The sequence below is a fragment of the Lathamus discolor genome, chromosome 1 (genome assembly GCF_037157495.1).
Source record: "Lathamus discolor isolate bLatDis1 chromosome 1, bLatDis1.hap1, whole genome shotgun sequence".
NCBI classification, from domain to species: domain Eukaryota; kingdom Metazoa; phylum Chordata; class Aves; order Psittaciformes; family Psittacidae; genus Lathamus; species Lathamus discolor.
Window position 1 is genome coordinate 11149380 of NC_088884.1, and position 27701 is coordinate 11177080.

A 27701-nucleotide genomic window follows, 5' to 3' on the forward strand; every position below is an offset into this window, starting at 1 on the left:
TTTTCTTTTTCTGTCTCCTTGACACAGTGAGTATATAATCTGTGTCTCTGCAATCACTTGGCAGAGCGCTGGGGAGCAGAGGAGGCAATGCTGTCCCAGTGTTCTCTCCCTGTGATCATGGTTAATAAAGCTCCAGCCTGACCTGTCCTAAATTGTACCCGCATTATTCCACACTTGGATTCCCCAGATCTCTGACACCAACCTGCAACCCTGGAATTAGATTGTAGCAATGTTCTTGTGATAGGATAACAAGGAAGTCACTTGCATATTAAAAGAAAAATATCTTCTTTTTTTCCACCCTTTTTCTCTTCAGTTTTAAGCCTTTTTAGAGGTCTTTGCACTGTCTTTCAGTAATCTTTATCTTCAATAATTGAAGCAACTTTTTTAGCCCACAGGAACAATATTTTAAGATGCCCATTTTTATCAGAAAGACCACATCAGCTCTAAACAGAAATATATTACCTGGAATTTATAATGTAATATTGTTTGTCTGAGTCATCATAATGAATCCACATTAGTTTATTATCAGTTACGTTCAGCCCCAACACATTATCTAAATGATATTGGGTAGCAGCTTGTCTGTCTGAACATTGAAGTCTTATAAATGGTAACTGCTACTCTGATTTAGAACTTGCATGGGCAAAATGGTCTTTATAATGAGTATTTGTTTATTAAAAGTGATAAAATCCTAGTCAAGGCATTAAAGCAAGATTGGGACAATAGAAACACACACCGGAAGGTTGTGAAGAACAAATATATTTCACTTTGTACTGGAGCAGCAATGACTGTACTGAATGACATGTGCCTGGATACAAGTTTCCTTGCTAATACACATCCATGCCAGCAGAAGGAGACCGAAGGGCCTGAAGACCTCTCCCAGTTCTTGTAGGGCTGTGGAGTGCCCAGCCATGCTGCTCATCCTGCTGCCTTCCCAAAATCCAAGTGCTTGGAAGATACCCAGCTCCATCAGCTGTGATTTCTATCTGAGGTGCCAGGATGACATTGCCTGCCTGTGGCTTTTATTGGGGTGAGCTCAAAAGGAGATGCATGTTCCTTCAGAATCACTCATTTTAGCCACTGGGTGGTTGTCTTCTTTTATAGTTGTTTACCCCACTGCTTCTGTTGTCATGTCCTGTGTTGCTTAAGGTACTAAATGCCATCTGCTGGACTAGTGCTCTTGTCACTATAGATGTATCTCTAAGCACATAGCATCATCTACTCAAGAGAATGTGGATTTGGGAGTAATTCAGATTTATAGATATTGCCACATTTAATTAAAAGATGTTCCATCTCAAGGTACAGCCCATAAACATCAGAGTTTATGGTCATGCTTACCAACATAAAAAAGCCATCTTTTTTTTCCTTTAAATTGGAAGTCTCCACTGAAAATAAATACACTTGTCTTTAAAAATACTGTTTACGTTCATGGCAGTGACAAAGTCTTCTAAGGCCTAAATTTACTCTGATTATTCTCAGATGATGGACCACTCGGTGGATAAAGAACTGGCTGGATGGCCACACACAAAGAGTTGTGGTCAATGGCTCAATGTCCGGCTGGAGACTGTTAACGAGTGGTGTCCCTCAGGGATCAGTGTTGGGAATGGTCTTGTTTAACATCTTCATTGCTGACATGGACAGTGGGATTGAGTGCGCCCTCAGCAAGTTTGCCAATGACACCAAGCTGTGTGGTCCGGTTGATATGCTGGAGGGAAGGGATGCCATCCAGAGGGACCTTGACACGCTTGTGAGGTGGGCTGATGCCAACCTTATGAAGTTCAACGGAGCAATCCCAGGCACAGCTACAGGTTGGGCAGAGAAGAGATTCAGAGCAGCCCTGCGGAGAAGGACTTGGGGGTGCTGGTCGATGAGAAAATGAACATGAGCCGGCTGCAGTGTGCGCTCGCAGCCCAGAAAGCCAACCGTATCCTGGGCTGCATCAAAAGGAGCGTGACCAGCAGGTCGAAGGAGGTGATCCTGCCCCTCTACTCTGCTCTTGTGAGACCTCACCTGGAGCATTGTGTGCAGTTCTGGTGTCCTCAACATAAAAAGGACACGGAACTGTTGGAACAAGTGCAGAGGAGGGCCACGAGGATGATCAGGGGACTGGAGCACCTCCCGTATGAAGACAGGCTGAGGAAGTTGGGGCTGTTCAGCCTGGAGAAGAGAAGGCTGCATGGAGACCTCATAGCAGCCTTCCAGTACCTGAAGGGGGCCTATAGGGATGCTGGGGAGGGACTCTTCATCAGGGACTGTAGTGACAGGACAAGGGGTAACAGGTTAAAACTTAAACAGGGGAAGTTTAGATTAGATATAAGGAGGAAATTCTTTCCTGTTAGGGTGGTGAGGCACTGGAATGGGTTGCCCAGGGAGGTTGTGAGTGCTCCATCCCTGGCGGTGTTCAAGGCCAGGTTGGATGAAGCCTTGTGTGGGATGGTTTAGTGTGAGGTGTCCCTGCCTATGGCAGGGGGGTTGGAACTAGATGATCTTGAGGTCCTTTCCAGCCCTAACTATTCTATGATTCTATGATTCTATGTTAACGAGTTCAAAGTGCATTTGTCCAATGAGAAAAATATCTTCTGTATCACTCTGGCCAACCTGAGTTGAATCTTTTTGTCCAATATTGTGTATCTCATTAATGGATCAAGAGGGTTTTTACATTCTTTTTATTTAGTATTTTTTACTTTGAAACATTTTCAGTTTGTGCTGTGTGGAAGAAGCTTTTCTGAATTACTTCCAGAGGAAATTTTAGCTGTGAGATGCAAACATAATGTTTTCTTCATTTGTGTTACTTCGTCTAAAGCTGAGAGACTGAGTTAAAATAAGCAAGAAAATGTTTCTGTCTTCCAGTTTCAAAACAGAAATCCCGAATGGACAAGAAAACCATGATCTGAATCTGCAAATTAAAGACTATCTGGATGTATTTACAAAGATGCTCTTGAATGTATGGCTGCTTTTCCGAAGTGCTTTGGTGTCTTACTGGCACTGATTTTGACAGAGACAATGCATCAGGCCTACTGCAGTATTTCTGAAACCCCAGAAGGTAATGAACTGCTTTATTAAGCATCAAATACCTTTGGAAATCAAGCCCATGATGGCCAGAAGCAATCTGTCAGTTTGCTGGCTACAATTAATACTTCTTTTGTATAATACGCTGGTTTTAAATACGAAGCATAGTTTAAAAGCTTTTTTCCTCCTGTGTAAACAGCAGAAAGGTCATTTGTTTTACCCGCAGAAACAATTTTCACAAGCTCTTTTTGTGCATTCTTGAAATTTTAGTTTTTAACTTTCACCTGAATACTGGTCATAAAACATTCAAGACAGAAAGTATCACCAGCAAATGCGCCGGTACCATTATCTGACATAAATATAGGTGTACGACTAAGCGCCTGAATAAAGGTGTGTGGGACAGATGAATTAGAACGTGAACAGGTATTGTGAAAATACCAAGTTCAGCGTAACTGTAGCAGAAGTTACAAATGACCATGGCTATTAATGAAACTGAACTTAGGAATGGCTAAGTGGTCTACCATGACCATAGATAAGAGGCGGAGGGGTGATGCAGGATGCAGGTGCAGCCCCCTCCATGTAGGGAGCACAGGCTGCCATGAAGAAGGGTCTGGGTGGCTCGTCCTCTGCCTGGCCCAGGGACACTCATCTCTTCTCTACTTCCTGGTTAGCACAAAGGTGACTGGTGAATGCCTTGCTTTGTGGAATGGGTGAAATCAGGCTGGAAATGAGTCAGGGAAATGGCTTGACTCAGTCAAATGAAGGCCTAGACTTGTTAACATAGCACCTAATTTCATTTTAGTGAGGTTAGGGAAGGGGTGCAGAGGGTAAAGGCAGAATCTGCTTGTAATAGGAATACTGTTAAAGTCGTGCTGGCCCTTTGCAGTGATGCTGGGTGCTTATGTGACCTGCAAACAGTCCGAAGGGTGGTCCCCTCACCTAGAGAGGGGTGACAGCCCATCAGGGAGCAAAACAGCATGTGGCACTTGAGCAGCCCAGGGCATGATCTTTGTGGAGGGAGCAACGTCAACAGCGGCAGCATTGGAAAGACTCATCAGGACAAAGGTGGGTTAATTTAACAAGTCACCATGGCAGGGCAGTTACTGCAGCAGGACAGACCATGCTAAATTTAAAACGCCCAGTCTGGAGCTGTGTTGGTTGCTGCTGACCCTGTTTCAGCCCCTGGTGAATGTTACGTATCACTGTTGCAGGGAAAACTTCCTCCAAAAGAAAAGGTAAGTCATTCATGTGAAAGGTAGGTCATTCATGTGAACGCTGATACGGATGGAAAGCAGCACCAGCCTGCTGGTGGTTAATGCAGGGTGGTCTCCCACCAAACCCCAGTCTCTTGTCACTTTCTCCTTCCTGAAAGCATCCTGGTGCTGCTCCCAGTACATTCCCTGTGCCTTCTCCAAGTTCTTGCCTGATGTTTGCTGAAGGCACTGGAAACATTCCTATTGACATCAAGAATCTCTGCCTTCCCCAGGTATGTATCCAAAGGCTGTAGCCTCTGAATCTCCAGTTTTCTCTCTTCTTCATCTTTTTGTTTAAAGGATGGGGTGGAAGAGACCCTATGTCCTGCATGAAAACCCAAAGGGCTGTAAAGTATTATTCTCTTCACCAGGTGATGCCCTGATTTCATTCAGTCTTAAAACCAGCCTTTCTCACACTTCTCTAGCAGCTCTGCTGCATTTTGGGAAAAAATCTGCCTTGATTCCCCGACACAGCAGAGGCTGTTTATCCCCAAAATGTTTAACAGAGACATTTTTCCGCTCATGTAACATGATTTGTACACACACAGGCATGTTGAATATCAGGCCAATTTTCACTTTTTAGCTTCAAGAGCGTGTTTCTTGTCCATAAGCCACATGGGGTTTTTTTTTGCAGTACTTTATTCTGAGCGACATCTTTTTGGGGGGCACAAAAATGTATGAGTCAAAAGACATTTACTATTTATACAAATACTTCATGCTTACTGCTCATAAGGAGCAATTTAAAATGACAAATCACTATTCTATAAATCAGATATAGGCAGACAACTTACTGGACTCCTTCCAAGATACACTGAGACACGCACCAAAATATCAGCGTGTAATTACTTTCATTATGTATTCCAATTAATCTCAAAACAACTGAGACTGTAAAGATCGCATCGTGCTAATTTTTACTGACATAAACCCCAATATTATTTATAGAATTGGTTGTCCTCTGTTTACTTGATCAAAATGTGGACTAATCAGGCACTGCTTTTCTAGAAATAGTTCTTGAGTATGGTAATTTGCCATCTTCTGAGATTTTCTTTATTTAGCCAGAACACAAGCGCATATTTTAATTCATGGCAATATTTTAAGCTTACGTCTGATTTAGAGCCAATGACTTAACTAAAAACGTTCCTAAAGACCATTATTTAACATGTATCTGAAAGGTATGGTCTCTTGTGTGAACCCGTGTTCTATTTCTGGTATTTCCAAGGTGTTTTGTTGTTTGACCACAACATTTTAACAATCAGAATAAGCAATTATTTTTTAAGTTGAAAACTATTTGGATGATGAACTAATCTTCACCTTTGACATTGATTCAGCAGGAGAAAGAATAGATGGTGGCTGTGGGCATATAACTGTTTCAGACTCTGTATTGTCAATAATTCAGACATTCTTTGTCTTCCGAAAGCAATGATTTATCTGCCTTTATTTGTTTCAGAATGTGTTTCCTTCTTCCTTTAAAATGGAGATTCGTTTTTGCACATCTGGAGCTCCTCATGAAGCGAAAAGAAATACAATTAATCTTAAAATGATGTAAGACATTAAAAACATTAACTAATTAAGTACCACACACAGCACATTTTATTTAAAAGCCTTTAACTCTCATAGATGATTGGGAAGTAAAAGGAAAAAGCTTAATCACAGCTTCCTGGAAAGGCAGCCCATGTCACGGGTAGATGGAGAAATGGATTGCGAAATCTGAGCCCTGGGGTTTGAAGCACCCCGAGTGTCTCAGCGTCACTGCCCAGTCTCAGGAGGACCTGGGGACAGGAGTTTGCCTTTCATTACTTCCCTCTTTTCTGACCTTGAGCGACAAGATATATTTATAGATTGATTAGAGAGGGAGCAAGTTGCCCACGCAGTGGATGAGCATACAATGTGCCCACAGTCCAGGGCTTCTTCCCAGCTCCCGATGCTTTACTGGTCTGAAAGGTCTGAAGTTTCCATCCCACATTGCAAGGGCACCCCTGCTTCACCCCTTGGTTTCAGTCCCTGGTGGCTGGGCCAGCTCCTGGTGGAGCCACTGCTCCTTTTTCTCTAGGACCTCTTCTGGAGGCTGGCATCCCAGCGCTCTCCCACTATTATAGGCACACCATTCTGTGTGTAGACAAGGCACAATTCCAAAATAGCCCCATTATCAGTTTCCCGAACATCTCTGCTTTACAGATCAGTGAACTTCGATTATATTTTCCAGATGGTGACGTTTCAGATAATTCTTTGGGTTTTCTTTCGTCAATAGCCACAGTGGAGGCAGCAAGTGAAAGAATGAGGTGTTCCTGCTCTGGTGCCTCCTGGGATAACATGATGCCAACATTCAGATCAGACCAAAAACTCATGTCCACCCTTGGGGCAGTTCAGCAGGTGCAGATTTACACAGAAGTTGTACTCAGTGTGCAGGCTCATGATGGCTCTGCTTTGGTAGGTTGATTCTCTCTCACAAGTGCTACCCTCACAGAGAAGACCAATGAAGGCAAGGACGTATTGGCTTGGTGGGCAGTGTGCAGCAGGCTCCAGAGCTCTTCTATGGAGAGAGGAAGGATACTGCCTTTGCCTACTCCTAATCCCACAGCTTCCAAAACACTGAATTAATTACATTGGTAATCCTGTCTTCCTCTATCAGTTTAAGTCTTCTGACCTCATTCCTCCCTCTTGGACCCATACTCATTGGCACCATACTCCATTCAGGGCTTAATTACTACACTGTACTTTGTGTTCCCTAGTTTGAAGCTACTACTTTTTGTTTTGTCATATTCTGATAATCCCCTTCCTGTGAAGGTATTTATATTCTATGATCTTGTCTCCCCTGAGCCTTCTCTTTGGCAGGCTGTAGAAACTGAGTTCCTTCTGTCCAACCTAACTCACCAGATTCCTTTTAATGTAATTTTTCTCTACGTATGTTTTTCTGTAGTTTCACGGTGCTTACAAGCTGTGGGGAGCAGAGTGAACCCAAAACAAGGCGCCAGTGCACTTACCTATATAAAGCACTCTGCAGCCCATATTGCCTTTACAAAATAGCAGTGTACAATCACTCATCCCTCCTGAACTTTTTCTCCAGCTCTTAATGTGAAGGAAAGTATCAAGGAAAAGGGATATCCATTAACCTATCAACAACCTGTTGATTTAAAATCTGTGCCCAGCCTAAAATGTATCAGGCTGTGTACGATTCACCGTGCAAGGCAGCACGGAGACTGGCTCACAGTTAAAAAGTCCTTCTGGCAGAGCCTTATCTAAACTGCACTGGCTGAATATATTGATTCTAATGAAGTTATTCATGGCTTACGCTGACTGATTTAAAGCCTTTGTCTTTTATACGTAAATCTATTCTTCCAGATGTAAGGTGGATGGAAAGTTGTGTGATTAGCTGCAGTGAGGATACATTAAAGAAGATAACAACCAGAGGTGCCAAGGCTCCCTCATGTCCTGGATCCTTCTCAGCAAGGGACTGCGTAATATTTTACAGAACGACTTAATTGAAGAAGCTATAGAAATACAGTGATCAGTAAATCTACAGTGATTTCTGATGTACAAAGGTACTCTCAGAAAACACTAATGTCTCAGCTGGTTTTCCTCCATTGTCTTGTCTGTGCTATTTATTTTTAGACCCCGATGGTTTAATCAGTGCCATGCAGGCTATATGTAGCTCCGCATACCTGGAGCTCACAGAGGGCTGTGACCACGGGTTGCAAGAGCCCCGTGGCAATGACTGCCATTCAGCCCTGTGCAATCTGATTTTATTGGAAGTTATTCATTAAATGCAGGTATCTTGGATCCACCAACATTTTAAGTCCCTCTTGGTTTGAGACACATTGCACTGCTAGTCATGCCTGCAAAACTAAAGAATAAAACCTGTGCAGAAAAGCACCTCTCATTGTTTAGTGAATATCTCTGTAAAAATAAAAGTAAACTTAAACCAATCCTTTTTCTAGAACCCTTGTTTATGTGAGCATATTATCAGTACTCCTTGTTTTGCTTTAATACAGTAAGTGATAATTGCACCACTTGGATACATCTTGGCTGATGCCTAAAACACATCTAGAACTGTTTTCATATTATTATGAAAAACTGTTTGAAACGAGAGGCTACGAACACTTTAATACCAGGGCCACAAAGTGATCCATCAATAAACCTTTCTTAGCATTTAAAAAAGCTAATCAGTGCTGAGATTTATTAAATACCAAGTGTCATTTCATTGGCGCACAAAATACCATAGTCCCATTCGGTTTCATTACAGACCAAGGGGAAAATACAAAAATGAGTTTTATGCATTCAGAAATCTCAGAGAGCCCAGATAATAACTCTGGTCTTGACTTGGCAGTATACAAAAGATCTACTCTGTGCTACAGAAATTCCCAAAAGCCCTCTGGTACTAATACTGTTTAATGGCTTCAGGGGAACTAGAATTTCTCCCTAAGAAAGTTACTTCCCCCTAGTGTTATTGCAAAGGAAGTCCAAACCAAGCAGCATCATTGAAATTATGTTGTGCTTTCTAGCACAAATGATGCTATATTTTGTGGGCTTCTCCATAAGAGGTAAGCAGCGTGGGTCTTGCCTAATGCCTGCAGGAGAGACCACCTGGGAATCCCACATGGTGCAGCAGGCACAGTACAGGAAGTCACGGCTAACCATCTAACAAGCAGGAAGCCACAGCAGACAGATAAACTGGGAAACACCATTTGGCTGTAACACAGGACGCAGGTAGGGAAAAGATGAAGTGGATGCAGCAGGTAAAATTATATTTGCAAGATTATCCTTTTCCGAGCCTGGATCTCATGTCATAAAGCAGTTCAGGCTGCCCACAAGTGCCCCATAGGCTTTGTGCAGGCTTCTGCATAGGGATGGATGTCATCAGTGTGAAGAAGATAATCCAAAATACAGACACCAGTAATCATTCTCAGTCTCCTTCTTCTAAAATTGGACATTTCTAACTCAGCAAAGTTGAAATATGCTTTACATGCTAGCCTAATTTCAGATTTACTATAGAAAAATGTACAGTAGATCTTCCTTATGTACAAGATCCCCATGGATTCCAAGACAATAGGATCAATTCCACAGCAGTGATCTTTTAATTTCAAGGCAACATTGCTTTATTAGGACATCTTGCAATAATCTTGCCCATCCTCTTCCTGGCCCAAGAAGCATCCCGTGCAACCAGAGTTTGCAGTTAAGTGTATTTGTTGATATGACGCTAGTTAATGATTTTTCTGCTCTCCTTCACTTTGAAGATAGCTTTTTCTTAAGATCTGTGTACTGCCTGGCTTCAATGTCTAATCCTGCACAAAAGACGTGCTGCATAAAGGCAGGTATTTCTGTCAAACACTATCTGGCACAGTGGAGAAGGGCAGAACTGTGGGGCTGTAGGTCTGCGACGAAGAGGAGTACAGGCTTGCAGCTCTACAGACCCTCTACAGCAAGCATTAGGGTTTGGCACTGAATTGCCAGGAAACGTGGATTCTTGCAACTCATTCCTTATGCAAGAAGATAGAAACTTGCCTGTATCTGATGTCAGCCTCTATCAGATTGTTTAGTGCAACAGGAAAACATCATTCAAACTGTCCCTAGTCATAAGTCTCAAGAACGCAAAGACAATGCCAACAACCTGCATCTGTCATGCAGCAGCCCATTATTTGCTTGCTAAATGATATGTTTTAAAACCTAACCCTATCCATACAGATCTGAGAGTATGAAAGGAAAGAAACAGACCAGGTATGGTATGAAGTGTGTGCTGCACAGCCTCCTGAGAAGTGGGGGAAATGGAAAGAGAAAATACAATTCCAGTTCTTAGAAGCTGTCTGAGCAAAATATCTACTGTTAGCTGCCCTATAAAGAAGAATGGGAAATGGGCAGCTGAAATGCATGAAAGGAACAATAGTCTCAAAGCTAATTGCTCTTCTTTCTGTATAATTCAGAAAGATAAAATTGCCTAAGCAATATGACAGAAGTAATTTATTCCCAGCCTGTGGATAACCTAAGGCTTACATATTTCCTTCTCTGAGAAAAACTCAGGTAGGAGAGTTGGAACAGTGAGCTCCTGCATGCATTTCTTTTCAGGGTGAGGTTTGCCATTCAAAGATGGAATGTGGCTCTTGAGCCTGAGCAGGGACAGGTCATGCCCAGGGAAGCACCCTTCCCCTGCACAGGGCTCAGGTCCCTCACCATAGCTTAAAAGTCAACACACACACACCCTTTTTGTAATGAGAACGTTTTGTAACAAGAACACAAACACCCTTTTCTAGCAAGAGCTCCTGCTGTCACCAAAAGCTTCCTACAGAGGGTCTTTGGGGTTCATAGTGCCTTACTCTATGTTGTAAGTATCTTCCTGCAAGAGGGGGCATGGGATGTCTAGGGAGCCCAAGCTTAATGGTGCCAGAGCTGCACTCAGCTCTGATCCATCAGCCTGAATTACTGGATCTCTGCCTTGTCTTTCAAAAGCAGAGGACAGCATCTCCTGCCCTAGCAGGAAACTCCAGTAACAGCAACAGTGCTGTAACTGGAAATAGCAATTAAACTTGATATTGGCGGTGCTACATAGTAGGACTTCAGGTTTAATAGTCAAAAGTTAGGACGGTAAAAGTAATCATCATTCACACAAAAGCACACATCAAAATGTATCTATTTCAAAAACTAAAGCAATTAATCTAAAATCACTGGGACAGAAAAAATAGTTGAACCTATAGCACTGAGTGAAAGGAGGCATTGTCACTGTTATCATAGTCTCATGGGCTTATAGGATAATTAAGGTTGAAAGGAACCTCAGGAGGTCACTAAATCCAACCTCCTGCTTAAAGCAGGGTCACCTATGAGACCAAACCAGGTCGCTCAGGGATCTATCCGTCTGGATCTGGATAAACCTCCGTACATGGAGACTGCACAGCCTCTCTGGGTAGCCTCTTCCTCTGCCTGATGGGGAAAAGGCATTTCCTTTCAACCAGCCTGAATGTCTCTTATTTCTCTCTTGTATGTCTCTCCTCAAAGGGCAAGTGCTCCAGCCCACACCCAGCTTGAGGGCTTCTGCTGAACTCACTTGTAGCTTCTCCATGTTGTTCTTGGCTCAGTATCAAGATGTGGTCTAAAAAGTGCTGAGAAATAGGGGATAATCCATTCCCTCAATCTACTGGCCAATGCAGCCCTGGAGTGTTCCCAGTCACATTCTTCTCCTTCATGTGCCCAGAAGGGTCCTCCAAGAGAGCTCATCAAATGTATTTTCTGAGGGAACAAAGTGAGGCTGACCAGCCTGCAGTTCTGTAGATGGACCGTTGTGCCTTTTTGAAGATGGATGAAACACTAGCCCTTCTCCAGTTATTGTGGACCCCACAATGATCTCCATGACCTTCTAAGGGTGATAGAGAGCAGCCTTGCAAGGACATCAGCCGGTTCTCTCAGCAGCCTTGGATGTAGGTCCCATGGACTTGTATGGGTGAAGTTCTTATAAGTAACCCCTGACTTGACTCTTACCCACTGCTGGCAGAACTTCCCTTTGAACCCTGGGAGACCTTGTAACTGAAGACTACAGTAAAGAAGACACTGAGAACCTTACTGTTACCGGTGTCTGCTGTCACAGTTCACTCACCCAGGCAGCAATAGGCCCTCGTTTTCCTTGTTCAGCATTTTATCATTGATGTAGTGCCTGAAGCACTTGTTGCCCTTGGCATCCCTTGAAAGTCTCAATTCCAGCCGACCTTTGGCTTTCCTGATGCTGTTGCCTGAATAATAATTCTAAACTTCTCCGTTGTAGTCTGTCTTCCTTCCTTCTTCCACCTCCTTTATGCTGCTTTTCCCCATTGCAGCTCTGCCACAAGCCAAGCCAGTGCCTGTTACACCCATCTGTCTTCCTCAATACCGAGGTGCGCCCTGGCCATACTTGGAGGATGTCCTTAAAGGCTTGCCGCATCTTCTGAGCACCTTTCAGAGCTGCCCCATGGGATCCCACCTGCCCACTCCCTGAGCAAGCAGCAGTCTGCTCACCTGGAGTCCAGGGCCTATGCTGTGCCTTCTGCTTGCCCCACAGGATCTTGGACTATTCCCACTACAACCATGGATACCACTGACTGTCATGTCCCCAACCAGCTCTTCCTTGTCAGTATATAGCATCACCCTGCTTGGTCCACACAGTAGCTCTGTGAAGAAGTTCTCCCTTGTTCCAAAGCAAAACATTAAAAGTAGTCACTGAAATGATAAAAATATGAACAAGGTTTACAACCTAGCATTCCATAAACCATCCTCTGTATTTCAAACCATCTATGAGTTTGATCACAAGCCTGTTTTATGTATTAGGGGAAGAAAGAAACTAAAAATAAGACTCTTATTTTAAGGAAGAGAGTGGAAGTAATAGAATAGAAGAGTGGACTGTTTTGAACTCAGGATAACTGCATGAGATTTTCAGCTACTGAAAGGTCAGAAAGAACCCTGAAAGATCCATGGATTGTCTTCTGGAATGCGAAAGCAACCAATTAGGGCAAATTATGTCCCTGTCGCATGATGCAGAATCTAACAGTGATCAGTATCGATGCCTAGGGTTTGAATATTAGAAAGGATACAAATGAAGAATGCTGTTGTGTGGAACGCCATCTGGTACCCCAGGACACTGTCTCATCTTCAGCAGTTATTGGGCTGCTGGTTGAGGCTGCAGATTGCACCTTAAACCATGCTGCTAAACAGTCCTGGTAATCCCATCCTTAAACTCATCTAATTTCCTTTAAAGCTCATTTACAACTTTGGTAGCAAGAAATTACACAATTAAATTGTGTGTTATGTTGGAAAAATGCTTCCTTTTGTTTGCCTTAAACATACAGTTGAGGCTGTCCCTTAGCTTCTGTGTAACAGGAAACAATAGGCAACAATGAACAGCAATTCCCTGTTCACCTCCTTTCCACTGTACACAGTTCTCATAGATCCCCATCAAAGCAGCTCTCAAGTGTTTTCTTTCCTGATGAACTTCCCTTGGGATACATTTAATATGTCCATCTGTCTCTCATCCCCTTCCCATGTGTCTCTCCCACAAACACCAGTTTGAGAACTGTTTACAAAACAGTCCGCAGATCTCCTGGCAGGCTCTTAAGCAAAACACAGTCTCTAGCCAAAGTCTGTGTTTTGGAAACTGCATTTCTTTAGTAAGGATAGTTTAATTTTTATTTGATTATCTCCATTTGCTAAATGTGGTTAGCGAGCATTTTACAACAGCTATATTTCATCAGCTGGGAAGACAGGGGGGACTCCGATGCTGCATTTGGAAATTGGAGTGGGAGAAAGATGAAGGAATGGCCTTGGCAAAGGTCTCTTAAGTTTTATGTGTGCAGAGGGCTCCCCACATCCCATGTCAAGGCAAGTGCCCCATGGAGGTCATCCCTGCAGCTCAGGAATGCAGGTGGGAGGCTTTGGAGGAGGAATTGGAGATTGTTAGAGAGAGGCAGAACAGAGACGCTGGGTATTTACCCCCAGCACATAGCCCATGCTGGCATTTGCTGTGTGCATCCTACTAGAACGGTGCCCTGCTCAATATCCTGGCTACCTTGTGACCTCAGGAGCTGTGTTTGTGCCTGTTGTGCCACCACACTTTGCCTCTGCATGCGACATGGAGCAGGCAGCAGCACCCTTCTGTGCCATCATCAGGACACGTCTCTTCCTGTGCAGTGGGGCTCTTGCAGAGCACATGATGACCCTGTGCAGTCAGTGGGATTTGGGGCATTTTTGCCATGGCTTTAGTGACCTTGTGAGCAATAGTCATACAAATCAGTGCCAGAAAGTTATTTCTTGCCATGAGGGTAGAGTTTCAGCACAGAGATGACCGGGGTGACAAAGAAACATATCACAGACCAACTCCCCTTACAACTCACTGCACTGATGTTTGAGGCTTTATGATTCAATATCACAATACCACCTTTCTTTCCATTTTTTTATTATGGAGCTGGTCAAGGTGCATTTTACCCTTTTGTTAGCAAGCCAGGTCCACTAATTAATTCTCAGAGGATGACTTACTCTGGGGATAACTGTTCTAGTCATTCAGCTCAGAACTGCATGTGTTGCCCTTAACAAATCACACTCCTTCCCCTGCCTCTCATCCTCTCTCTCACAAAACCCACCAACCAAAGACATTATTCTAAACCTAGCTAGGGCAGGAAAATGCCTTGTCTTTTGCTTACGGTGTCTAATAATAGTGATTGAGATTGGAAAAGGAAAGAAAAACATGGCAAAGCTATTGATTCTTTCCTTGGTGATGTTTAGTTTTAGTCTAAGTTTTGGAAGACCTAGAGAAGTTTCCTGAAGTCTATTGCATTTTATGTCTATCTAACTTGTTTCTTAGTTTTGAGTCTGAGCAGAAGTCTTGGCTGTCAGACACATGTTTGTAATTTGCAAATGGAGAGAACCAATGGGGCACTTCCTCAGATATGGCTCTGAATTTCCAGTTTAAGGAGTTATCCACTGTTTAACCTTTTTTTCTATGTAGTGCGGTGAAGTAAATCAACACTTGTGTTTTCCCTTGCACAAATAAAGCCTTTTGTTTTCTAGCAGCTCCATTGCTGTAACACAACACATGGATGGATAGTTCTTCTCCTATTTTCACATCACAAAAAATGGAGTAACCTGAAGGTATTTAACAAAGACTTTTTCCTCTTACCTATGCAGACTTCTCTGCTAATGGTTGCAAGCCTTTATTGTGTAAAGTTAAACAGAGAAAAAACATAATGCATTTGTTTGGCCAGCGCAGATAACATACAGGAGATAACAGCATTTACCTATGACTTTCTCCAGCATAATCTCTTACAGAGTATACTGAAAATATGCAGACAGGCAATCTGTGCGAGGTTTCTGTGGGTGCTCTGGACAGTATTTCTGACTAGATCCTCAGCTGATTGAAGTTGGCATTAGTGTGTAGGCTACACTTGTAAATTACTTCAGTTATGTGCACTGAACTCATGTTTATCTCAGATTTAACCAAAGTTTAAAGATGGCTGAGGGTCACAAACTCTTCTAACCAAGAGCCCATTTGTTCGTACTTGAGTGATAGCAATTTTAAAGCTGGTTAAAACTGCTGTGCAGCCAGATGCTTTCCACTGGGCAAAGTGAAAATCCTGGTTCAGAAAGGCTTCCAGCATATATTCAGTCTCTTTGATCCTCCATAGAAAGAATTCATCTGGTACAGAAAAGTTCCAGAAGTTTTCAGGAAAAAAACTATTTTTTTCCAATTCATCCCAGGGAACTCATATGCGGATAAAAAGTAGAATCAGATTCAAAATAAATTTCCATGTGAATCATTAAATCTGAGACTTATCCGCGAAGGAAACTGAAAAATATTTAAAATGTGCTTTCCATAGGCGGTGTTTCAGATGATGGTACTTTAGTGCAGAATTCATCAATTTGGGGGTACACCTCCTCTGTACTGTTACTCTTTACCATGATTCCATTCGAACCGCATTATGATGAATACTAACAGGAATACCATGGGTATTTTGAAAAGGTTTCTCTATAGATGTTTTTATTATAACATCAGGTTCCATTCAGCTAAAATCTGTTTCAGAACCCTGTTTTCAGAATCCTAAAATCTGTTTCAGATACTCTTATTCTCATTTATGATTTTAAGTTACTGATAGCTTCTGTTTTCAACCTTTTTAAGATATTAATCAAATTGGGTGTACATTAGTTCCTAGTGCATCTTCATCTCTAATACTAAATTTATAAATCAGTAATCAGAAGTAATGTACACATTCCTTTTATATATTCTCTAATTGCATTTATTTTATACTATCCAAATTACACATGCTACTCTTTCTTCAAGATATGCACATCATCTTGTTTCCACTTTGTTTAATTTTAGTTACCAAGTGACTATTACAGAGTTTATTGCTTCACTCCTCTGGTTTTTGGTGAGGGTAATTTCCTCTCAAAACCACACTCATCTATTTTTCCATGTGTGGCTGTAGATGGACATCTGCCGCTGGAGAAACTGGAAAAGTTGTGGTGTTCTCCTTCATCGGTGATCTTGGTGGACGTACTTTATTTTTATAGGACTTGTAGGAAATGTGGATATAATTTAATAGGAAACATTCAGTTTAGGATTTAGGCTTTCAGTTAGACCTTGAAAAGAGTTCGAGGAAACTACAGTACTTCATCAAAGTGCTCGAAGAGCCTATTTCCTAAAGCATGAGGGAAAAAGAAAATATCAATATTTCATTAAATAAGCTGTTAACCACAAGGGTTTAGATCATCCAGCATGAGCCTTTGAACAAGGGAGAGGATAAAGAAAACAATAAAAGAGAAAGATGCAGAGACTTCATGCTCTGTGAATGGAGGGGCCAGGCAAATTCCTGCCTGTGTGCTGAGCGTTTCAATGTCAGCCGTGGTGCGGTGGGACCTGTGGGGAAGCAGAGCCACCACAGCCAGTGCCACCACCGCTGCTGTCCCAGCACCACTGTCCCCCTGCCCAGCCTGTTACCGATCCTGGGAACAAGTACTGCAGGATCCATAAGGAAAATCAAGGTTGTGCCTCTTTCAAGCAAGAAGTGCATTTCTCCAAGCTCTCCAAATTGTGGGTTAAAAACTCCGTCCAACCCTACATTAGTCCAGGTCTGTTGAATACTGAGTTGGCTCTTTTAGTTTCTTTCAAGCAGCACAGAATATAATCTGATGCTTTCCTAAGTGGATGCCACAGCTGGAAACACATCTGCTTTCTTTCTTGCATAGAGCTGTTGTATACCCATTGTGAAGGACATAGGAGAAGATTTCTACTTCTTTTTAGTTTTTCTTCTGCCATTTTTCATAGTCTCCTCTGTGTTTGGAAGATCTCCAACACAGAAACTGCTAATTCACAATTTTTTGTTGCACATTACTGGATTTGAAGCTTTGGCAGTCCTTAAAAATTGATCATTGATCAGCAGCTTAGACATCTTCCCAAATGCCTATATTCTGACTCCCTAAAATGATATATATTTATACAATGTATGCAAAATATCAGGCATAATTCAGTTTTGTTTTCTGAGGTTGCCTGCTGTAGAAGAATCACAGTTCTGATCTACAGGCGTTTCAGTGTTTCCTACCCTCCATCAGTTTTCTGTTTCATTGTGCATTATTAGAACTCTTTTAAACTTTATCCCCTAACTGATGCCGCCGGGTGATTACTCACTGGCCTGGTGCTAAAGGCAGTGCTGGATAACCTACCTACAGCAAGGGAACAGGCTTCCCTGGGATTCAGTCAACATCTGCATGTCCGTCTACTTAGACACTATGCTGTTAGAAGATTGAGAAACCATATGTTTGTTTGCCTTATCTTTCATTATGCACAGGGTTTCTCCAAGTTCTGTGTTTCTCCGAGCTCTCTGAATCCTTCAGTCTGTACAGCCTCTCTCAGCAGTCCCCTGCCTCTCCAGCTGCATGGGGTCTGATGGGCCTTCTGTTAGCTTTTTGTTTGTCCTCTCGTCTATGGTTTCCCCTAAAGGTTGCCCCTGAACATCCTCCTTCTGCTGTTCCTTCCCACCCACCACCTCCTGGGAGCCGGCTGCAGTGCACTTCAGTGTTTCCGGGCTGTCACTAGTTTAGGTTCAGAATATGCTGTTGTCAATATGCCTGTGATGACAAGCCCATTCTGAGAATTTTCTTCCTTCCATTTATGTTGGTAGAGTTACAACAAAGAGTGAATAAGTAAACATCTTTTCCACGTCAATTCTGGTTTTATTGACCTCAAATGTCTCTTTTCCACATAATGACTCCTGCTGATTTAGTTTTTCTCCATACAGAAGGTGTCCCAACCTTTGGACCACCCCCTTTGTCTTTCTCCTACACCTGTATCATTTCTACAATGATTTTTCCCATTATAGAACCTGAAGTGTCACCATAAGATGGGTAAATTCACACCATCTGTACAATGCCATCATTTCATTTCTGGTTTGGCTTTTATTCCTTTCCTGTATACTGACATAGTCTATAGGCTAGGTCTCTGCAGTCACTTAGCAGAGCACTGGGGAGGAGAAGGGGCAATGCTGTCCAAATGGTCTCTCCCTCCAATCACAGTTAATAAAAATCCTGTCTGACCTGTCCTAAACTGTACCTGTGTTATTATGTGCTCAGAGTCTCCAGATCACTGACACTTGACAAAGCTGTGTGTCTTTCTGACTGGTGTTAACAGTGAACTGAGAGCTTCCCACAGACCTACCAGCAGTGGCTCCTAGTTCTCTTTCCTGAAAGGTAATAGCCAATTTAAAATCCATTAAGTTATATGTGTCTAGTTAAGGTTGTTTCCCTCCATATTCATTACTTCACATTTATTGACATTGAATTTTGTCTGTTATTTTACTGCCTGCATACTCAGAGCGTGTTCATCCTACTAAATGTAGATGAATGGCATCTGAGCCAGGCAGCAGAAAGAGGCATCTTCAGGGTTGTGATTTGTCTGATTCTAATGTCTGTATCCCAGACAAACCAGGGGAATCAAGCCTTAAAAGTGCCTGTTTCTCTCCACTGAGTACAAAAGGAGCCTCAGGTGACTCTTGATTTCTCTAAGAGCTATGTTGTAGATGTTGGTGGTTAGATGACTCCCACGTGTGTCCTATCGCGAGTGGTCTCTGTCACACTGCGGTCAGCTTTTGCTTATACTGCCCTAAACTATTTTGTACCATCAACAAACCCTGCCATGCTGCCATTCACCTTTCTCAGATGATTTATGGGCAAATGGAGCTCACAACTTCACAGATGCTGCTGAGACTCCTCTGGAAATCTCTTTTTTGAAAAAGAAAGGCCTTTTGTGCCTACCCTTTCTGACCACAAGAGCTTTATTTATTTATTTAGAAACCACCTGGGAGGAACCTTGTCAAAACCCTTTTGGAAACACCAGTGTTCTGCATCGACACGACCACTGCAATCTGTGCTCTCCCTGACTTTTTCCAAGGAGCTCTGGATTTGTGAGGTAAGATTTTCTCCCTACAAAAGTCATAGTATTTCTTCGCCATTGTACTCGTTTGCCCAGTGTCTTAGTTCTATGCTTTGTTGCAAGTTCCCCAGGTCGGTGTTCCCAAGTCAGATTTATAAATCTGTAGGTCTCTGGACCTTTTCTAACTTTCTTTTCCAAAACTGTTCACATCTGGTTTTTTATTGCTTTAGTACCCTTTAAGTAGTGGGTTGTGCACTGCAGTTAGCAGAGCTTTTACAATGCTGGGTAAATACCATATGGTCACTCTGATTCGTTAATACCTCTTTTATTAATCTTACCCTACTACATTTGAGTTGCTCCTATTTGTTGTCACCAGGAAAGCCATGCGGTGGGAATCTCCATGAGATGCTCTTACCTGGCTAGAGTCCACTTTGCTATTCTCTTTCTGAAAGACCTGTGGGCCTCATTGACTATCTGAGAGGCTGCCTGTTTGAGAAAGGTTTGACTATGTCTTCTGATTCCTTTAGGCAGTTGTCTCTCAAAATGTTTTTCTTACCTGCCTCCTTATGACTTTACCTTTTGCTTACCAGAATGTATTCTTTACTTGCCCCCTAGCAATTTGTCCTGTGTGTTGTTTATATCAATCAAATACTTTTCTTTTTGTACTGTAAAAGAAGAACAATATTCCGTTTAGAGCAGGTTAGATTAAGTGAAGCAATGACCTACATTAGGCACATATTATTATTATAATGGCAAAGAGGCAGTGTTGCGGTTTAAGCCCAGCCGTAACTCAGAACCACACAGTCTCTCTCTCACTCCCCCCGCTTCCTCCCCCGCGCTCCCAGAGGGATGGGGAGGAGAATCAAAAGAATGTAACTCCCACGGGTTGAGATAAGAACAGCCCAGTAACTAAGGTATAACACAAATCACTGCTGCTGCCACCAATGATAATGATAAGGGAAATAGCAAGGGAAGAGAACACAACCGCTCACCACCTGCCAACCAATACCCAGCCTGACCTGAGCAGTGAACCAGCCCTTCTGGGTAACTGCCCCCAGTTTATATAGTGGGCATGACGTGCTGTGGTATGGAATGCCTCTTTGGCTAGTTTGGGTCAGGTGTCCTGTCTCTGCTTCCTCCTGGCTTCCCCTCCTCCCTGGCAGAGCATGAGACTCAGAAAGTCCTTGGTCAGAGTAAACATTACTGAGCAGCAAATAAAACCATCGGTGTTATCAGTGCTGTTCCCAGGCTGAAAGTCAAAACCACAGCACTGCACCAGCTACTAAGGAGGAGAAAAATGACTGCTACTGCTGAACCCAGGACAGGTTGTTTGCCCATTGATGCTCACAACCTATACTTTTGGTATCGAGAAAGAGAACAATTTCCATTAGTCTGAGATGGCCAAATGTAGGCAGCGGGAGCATTTGTGCTGTGGTACCCTTCCTTTCCATGCCATTTGTAGGATGTTCTCCGCTCCGTTAAAAAAAGAAGAAACACCTTCCATTTTTAAATTAATTGAGTTAATATTGCTCTCACAAGAGAGGAACTTCCTCAGAGGAAGATCAATAACATAATTAGCAAAACATAATTAAGAAAGTGGTGCTGAAGAGCCAAGTTGTTGGCTAGATGCTTCCCTCAGTACAGCTGGTAGGGCCAAGTAGTGGTGGGTGTATCCCTGACACCGAAGCCAAAATCTGCTCTTAAAGGGCACGGTGATGCAGGGTGAGAGGCAGGGGCTGTCCTTTGGCCAGGCTTGCGGAAAAGATAGAATTTGGCAAAAAAATGTTCTCAGGCTTGAATGTCTGGCACTTGGAATTCAACGCACAGTGCAATTTGCGTTTATAAGCACTTGATCTCTTGCAACTTTGCATCACAAGTGTGCACAAAAAGCATCATTTATGTTCTTTGTTTCAAAAGTTTTTCATCACATGTTCATTTGGAACATTCAGTGTTTTCAATTTGTACTATGATATTTATTTGAAGATATGAGCCTGACTGAAACCTGGAACAATGAAAAGCCTACTTATGCAGTTCACACTTTTTATCTTAATGAACCCTCTCATATATAAGAGGTTTTTATAGTGGGAATCACAACTAATTTGAAATAATAGCCATAATTGAAAGTTTGGACCTTGGTCTGTGGCAGTTCATAAAGAGGAAAAAATCAGTCAAGTTAGCCAATAAATTACGGGCAATGAATTGTTGTCCTTGCTTTATTAATTATCGTAGAAACATAGAACCATAGAATCATAGGATGATTGGAGTTGGAAAGGGCCTTAGTGATCATCTGGTTCCAACCCCCCTGCCACAGGTAGGGACACCTTCCACTAGACCAGGTTGCTCAAAGCCCCATCCAACCTGGCCTTGGAATGGGGCATCCACAGCTTCCATGGGTAACCTGTTCCAATGCCTCACCACCCTCATAGTAATGAACTTCTTCCTTATATCTAATCTAAATCCCTTCTCTGTCAGTTTAAAGGCATTCCCCTTGTCCTGTCCCTACATGCCCTTGTAAAAAGTCCCTCTCCAGATTTCTTGTAGGCGCCCTTTAGAAAGGCTGTGATAATGTCTCCCCAGAGCCTTCTCCTCCCCAGGTGGAACAAGCCCAGCTCTCTCAGCCTGTCTTCATAGCACTAGTCTGATGAGTCCATTACCGTTTCTTGCACGGTGGTCAACACTGTATGTTTTGAAGGAAGGTTCAATAAATCCTATGAAAATATTGTGTAGTAACCGAATCACAAGGACAGTTCTTAACTTCTGGCAGCTGGTGCCTGATTTATGTCCTCAAGCATGGCAACAAAAATCCTAAATGATTTCACAAGTCATTTCCCAAAACGACCCTTTTGGATACCGGTAACACTGTAAACCAACAACTGGGTTCCACCTGCACGTTGTGGTTTTGGCTTTGTTTTTATTTTTTAAAGAAGAGTTAATGACATTTCAGGTATTTACTTGGTATCTTCAGAAAAAGGACTTGTATTTGTCTTTGTAACAGATGCTGGAAAAGCAGGGGAAAAGGGAATTTCCCCACATTGTACTATGGGGACAATTAAACCAAAGCGTTAACAGAGGGAATGAAGTCTATCTTACCTTCTTATTTCAGCTTCTCAGACTCCAGCCCTTGTTCCATCAGAGCACAAGAGGCTTTAATAATACAGCTACATTCTCACTGCTGCTAACTGGATTAAAACCAACAACTAATTTTACACACAGGAATGTCACTTTCCAATTGCTAAGCATGATTGTCTTTCAGTCAGTGCTATGCAGAATCATGTCTATTAACAAGTCAAAATCTCTGGGGATTTCTTGTTGCTTGTGACCCTTCTTTCTCATGTGATTCAATTCTCACATGGGTATATAATACCAGTGAAACTGTAATGTCTAATAATTCGGTCATGCAGAGTGCAGCTTTAGGTGTTTGAATGCTCTAGGCACGGTTTGTCTGATGTTCATTGACTAACTCGTGGTTCCAGGTTTTATTTAGTGACCTATGGTTGTTTCTATAAATACATGTTTGGGCATGGATTGAATTCATTTGGCAACACTACTTAGGCATGGATGACTGATGGACCATTAGAAGTCATTGACTGTGGAGAAGGTTAATCAGACAAATCTTCTCATTAACCTGCATCTGATTCTCCTCTTCATTATTGAAAGCCAGATAATTTTAATTTCCACTGTGAAGTTAAGGAATTATTTATCTTATTATAAATTATGTTTATATACATATTAAGTGTCTGTGTAGTTTCTATGAGAGCTTTATAAAATAGGGAATATATTGCACAAAAGCATTCTGTAATGCTCTGTAATCAGAAAAAAACAAAACAAACAATACATGTAAATGAATAGAAGACTTCTTTTCCAGTGCAAAAATGCATGAAAATGCATGAAATGCAGCTGATGACCTTGGTCCTCATTATTTCGTCTAGCCTCTTCTCAGTCTTCCAGATGACCTTAGGTGGTAATCTCATAGGTGGCACACTCTAGTCTCCTAGTGGCATTTATGCTTTTAAAACAGATCTCAGACCACTAGGTAAAAACCCATTTATTTATCTTATTTGGCAAACATGCTGTGCCAGTGCGAGTGGTATGTAGATAGCAGGTCAACTCATTCCTTGTGTCATTCAAAATTGACAGTTGTTTGTATAATTTTGGATTATTAATGGCAGTGTGCTACATGTATGCCTCCATCTACGTGTGGGAGAGGAACCAGACTAAAGGAGTGCAGGGTATCCTTTTTCTTTGCAGTTGTTGGACTTCGCCTTAAGATTCATACTGTAGAGAAAGCTGGAAGCAGCAGTATCTCCAGCACATCGTACATGCATATGGAGATATCAATCCATAATTAAATACTTAAAATCTTGTCTCTGGTGCTAGCTGCCCCTGTCAGGATCTTAAGTCTCTAGGCCCCACCATTTCTGCCAGTAAAGTCCTTAGATTCTTGGGTGATAGTCTGGGGACATGACCAACCTTGTCTCATTACTGAGGGTAACTAGGTGTTTTCAGATATCCACTAAACATGATCATTTCTTCTTTCAGATCAAGTTTTTTTCTTCTCCAGTCAATGTTACATATAAAATAACTGATAATCATGACAGCAGAAAACAGAATGCAGTCCTCCTCCGCTCATACTCTAGGTGACTAGATGTCCTGGTTTCAGCTGTAACAGTTATTTTTTTCTCTTTCCTAGTAGCTGGTTTAGGGCTTCGTTTCACCTTTAGTCTGAGAACAATGCTGACAACACACTGATGCTTTTAGTTGTTGCTAAGTAATGCTTACCCCGATCAAGGACTTTTCAGTTTCATGCTCTGCCAGTGAGGAGGAGAACAAGAAGGCGGAAGGAAGCAGAGACAGGACACCTGACCCAGATTAGCCAAAGGGGTATTTCGTGCCACAACACATCATGCCCAATATATAAACCAGAGGAAGTTACCTGGAAGGGCACATCACTGCTTAGGTTGGGCTGGGTATCGGTCGGCGGGTGGTGAGCAATTGTATTGTGCATCACTTGAGTTTTCTGAGCTTTTCTTTCTTCTCTTGTTGTTTCCTCTTGTCATTATTATTATTATTACTATTATTATTGGTGTTCTTTCTATTATCACTGTATTTTACTATATTTTAGTTATTAAACTGTTCTTATCTCAGCCTGTACAGTTTGCATTCTTTTGATTCTCTTCCCTATCCTGGGGAGTGAGCAAACAACTGTGTGGTGCTGAGTTACCAGCTGGGCTTAAACCACAACACTAGGTTAGAGAGTAACTTTCTGCCTTGCAAGTACAACAGACATATAAGCATTTGATAAAAACTAGAACAATTTACTATGGAGAAACTGGGAGAGCACCTCCAGTTAGATACTGTTGGCTACAAGATTAGGTTAAAATTGCCTTGAGCAGAGTGGCCAAGGCTCCCACAGACCTGTATGGATGTCCTCGCTGCTTCTAGAAAGCAAGGAAAGTGAGAAGGTTGCACCAGTAGCTTGCTGGGACTGAGGGAGAAGAGGCTTTTACCTCCTTCCCCTTAGTGCCAGCTCGGTGGGAGTGCTCCCCATTCCTTTTCATGGCTTTCCCAGATCCTATTCCATATATGTCTCCATTTATTCAACAGGGAACCTAGGTACCCCAGGCTGGTTATTTCTGGGGGGTCCAAAATCTTGGATTCATCCCACATAACAGCCTAAGCTATTGCTTGGTGTTCTCCATTGACCTCAGAGGGGCTAAGCAAGGTTTTTGTTCTCGGCTAAGCTTCCCAAAGGTAGTGGGATGAAGCTGGCCGAAAGTAGCAGAAGTTCATAATTGCAGCACTTGCTATTGCGACATCTAAAGCCTTTTGTGGACTGATTTGCTGGGGTAATTCTGGTTAGGTAAATGCAGTGGTGTTTTACAATTGACTTTAATGGCCTTGGAAGTCATTTAAAGAATTCTGTACAAAAGCTAATGCTGCTACTCTAGAAGTAGGTATTAACTGCCTTTGCTCTGATAATATTGAGGGATCAAAGCCATTCCTCCTAGGTCTTTCTGTAATGAAAGATGGGTTTTAACCATTCTTTAAAAGCAGTGAATCTTTTCAATTCTTTTTCTCTTAAAAGCTCTTTCTATCACATGTATTTCGATAGAGTTAGAATCATGTCCCTGTTTTCTTACTAAATGTTCCTATTTATATGTTAAAAAACCTGGCAGGTTTGCAAGTACTGAAAAAAACTCTCAAGGGGACAGTAGTTTTTTAAATGGAATGAGATTTAAAGTGAGAATTCATGAATATCCCTTTGCCTGGGATCTGTGACACTCTTATTCAGCAGAGTCCAGCTGGGAACTGGCAGGTAGTGTCTGTGTAGCCCTTTGCTCTCTGCATAGAGAAGGAGGTCAGCTCTCTAGCTGAGCTCAGCCCAGCCCATGGTGGAGAAGGATGTGGGAGCTCTGGCTCAAGTAAGAGAGGGGGCCAGCACTTGCATGGTGGCTGTGGTTGCATCTGCAGAGTAGGCTGTATCCAGGGGTTCATAAAACCTGCATCACTTTCATGAAACCGGGCTACTGTTGGCTTTTGTTTGGTTCTTGATGAGAAAATTCAAGATTGTGGAAACCTGTCTGAGCTCAGCACTAGCACATATTACTAGACATCTGGTTTGGCTTTTGTTGGTTACTTTTAATTGTGACTTTACAGATGTCTTCAGAATACAAATCACCATATTGAACTATGCATCTGTCGTGGTTTAAACCCAACCACCCAGCTCATTCACTCACTCCCCCCCTTCTTGCCCTCCACCTGCTGCTGGAGGGACGGAGAGGAGAATCGAAAATAATGCAACTCCCACGGGTTGAGATAAGAACAGTTTAGTAACTAAGGTATAACACAAATCACTACTGCTACCACCAATAATAATAATGGTAAAGGAAATAACAAGGGAAGAGAATACAACACCTCAGCACCAGCCGACTGATAACTCACCCAACCCCACCCAACCGACGAGCATCGTCCAACCCTGCAGTCCACTAGCCCTTCCGGGTAACTCTCCGTTACATCCTGGCCCTGACGTGCTGTGGTATGGAATACCTCTTTGGTCAGTTTGGGTCAGGTGTCCTGTCTCTGCTTCCTCCTGGCTTCCCCTCCTCCCTGTCAGAGCATGAGGCTCAGAAAGTCCTTGGTCAGACTAAAACATTTGTGTTATCAGCAATGTTCTTGGGCCGAAAGTCAAAACACAGCGCTGCACCAGCTACTAAGAAGGAGAAAAATGACTGCTACTGCTGAACTCAGGACAACATCCTTAATACAGGAAGCAATTGTAGCCACTGGCAAGTCAAACGCATCTGCCTGAAGGAAAATCTCACAGGCTTAGTGTGTGAAGGTGTTGCTATGAGATTGACCAGTGGTGGTTCCAGCATTGCCCTGTAATGTCACTCACCTCATTTCATTTCATCTGATTGTGCTTCTGTTTTCCTTTATTTTCCAACAGTGTCCTTAAACTGATGGATGAAAGAGCCCTGGGACCTGCAAAGGGCTGGAAGAGCTTCTGTCAGCTGCCATGGGATTAGGTCAAACTATATGGGAGCAGGAAGGATGGCACCGCTGAAGATACCGGTCCAAATTTGTACACCTCATTGAAACTCCGCAAAGCCTGAGAACTTACACAAAGACAACTCATTGTTATACTTAACGGGAGGTTGGTTGTATTGCATCAGGTTCCCTTTAGGTTGCAGAGTAGTTGGACAAAGCAGATTCTTGCCACGCCAACAGGCATCCTTTAAAAGCCTGGAAATACTTCTGTATAAAGAGAGACCACAGCTGCTTGATTCAGAAAGCAGATAAAAAAGTAAATGTATGAATAGAGTCAATATGGAGTGGAAGATGAACAAAATAATAAATGTAATAGAAAATCAAGGTCTCCTATTTATTCTTGAGCATAATGCCAAAACAAGGCAATTTGAAATGGAAGTGAAAAGCAGCACATCCTGAGTGCTGTGTTATTAATTTATGGTATTGATTGATGCATCAAAGTGAAGGATTTAGTGAAAGTAAAAACAAGGAAATGTCTCTGTATGGAGAATAAAAATATCTAAACCCTGTTAGACAGCACGAGATGACAAAAGCCACGTGAACAAAAGGCAGGCTCCTAATTAAATGGTAGTGTGTTTCTTGTCCCTTCCTTTTGGCAGTGATGTGAACAGGAGTTTGAGATGGCCAGATCATTTCCCTGGTCAGGTGTTGCAATGCTGTACAGACAGGTTTAGACACGATTTTACTAAACTGCTCAGTATGGCTTCTGTGTATCCACATTTCCAGCTAAAATATGTTTGACGTGACTTCAGTTGCATGCACTATGGACAACCTGTTGTCAGCAACAGTTGCTTTTCACAGCCTAAGCAACACTAAGGAAAGTGAATTTGGCAAGGAGCTTAACTGGAGAGAAGTACGCTCATTCCTGAGGTTCCTCCACTGACCCTGCTAGAGCTGCTCCAGGGTTCAGCCTAGCCTTGACCTGATTTTCTGTAGTTTGCAAGTCATGTGGCTGGAGAACTGCTTCTGCTTCTGCTGTTCCATCCATCTTTGTTCAAAGTAATAACAAAAGAATTAAAAAGGGTTCAGGG

The 27701-nt window shown here is 42.5% G+C and overlaps 1 protein-coding gene across 1 annotated transcript in view; it reads left to right on the forward strand.

The window, feature by feature from the left end:
* LOC136003282 (uncharacterized) overlaps positions 1-26956 on the forward strand; it is a 69121-nt gene extending 42165 nt beyond the window's left edge. Inside the window, exons 4-5 of the mRNA XM_065668290.1 lie at positions 19041-19158; positions 26570-26956. Coding sequence (XP_065524362.1) covers positions 19041-19157 — 117 coding nt within the window. The 3' untranslated portion in view covers position 19158; positions 26570-26956. The remainder of the gene's footprint in view (positions 1-19040; positions 19159-26569) is intronic.
* The last annotated feature ends 745 nt before the right edge of the window (positions 26957-27701 follow it).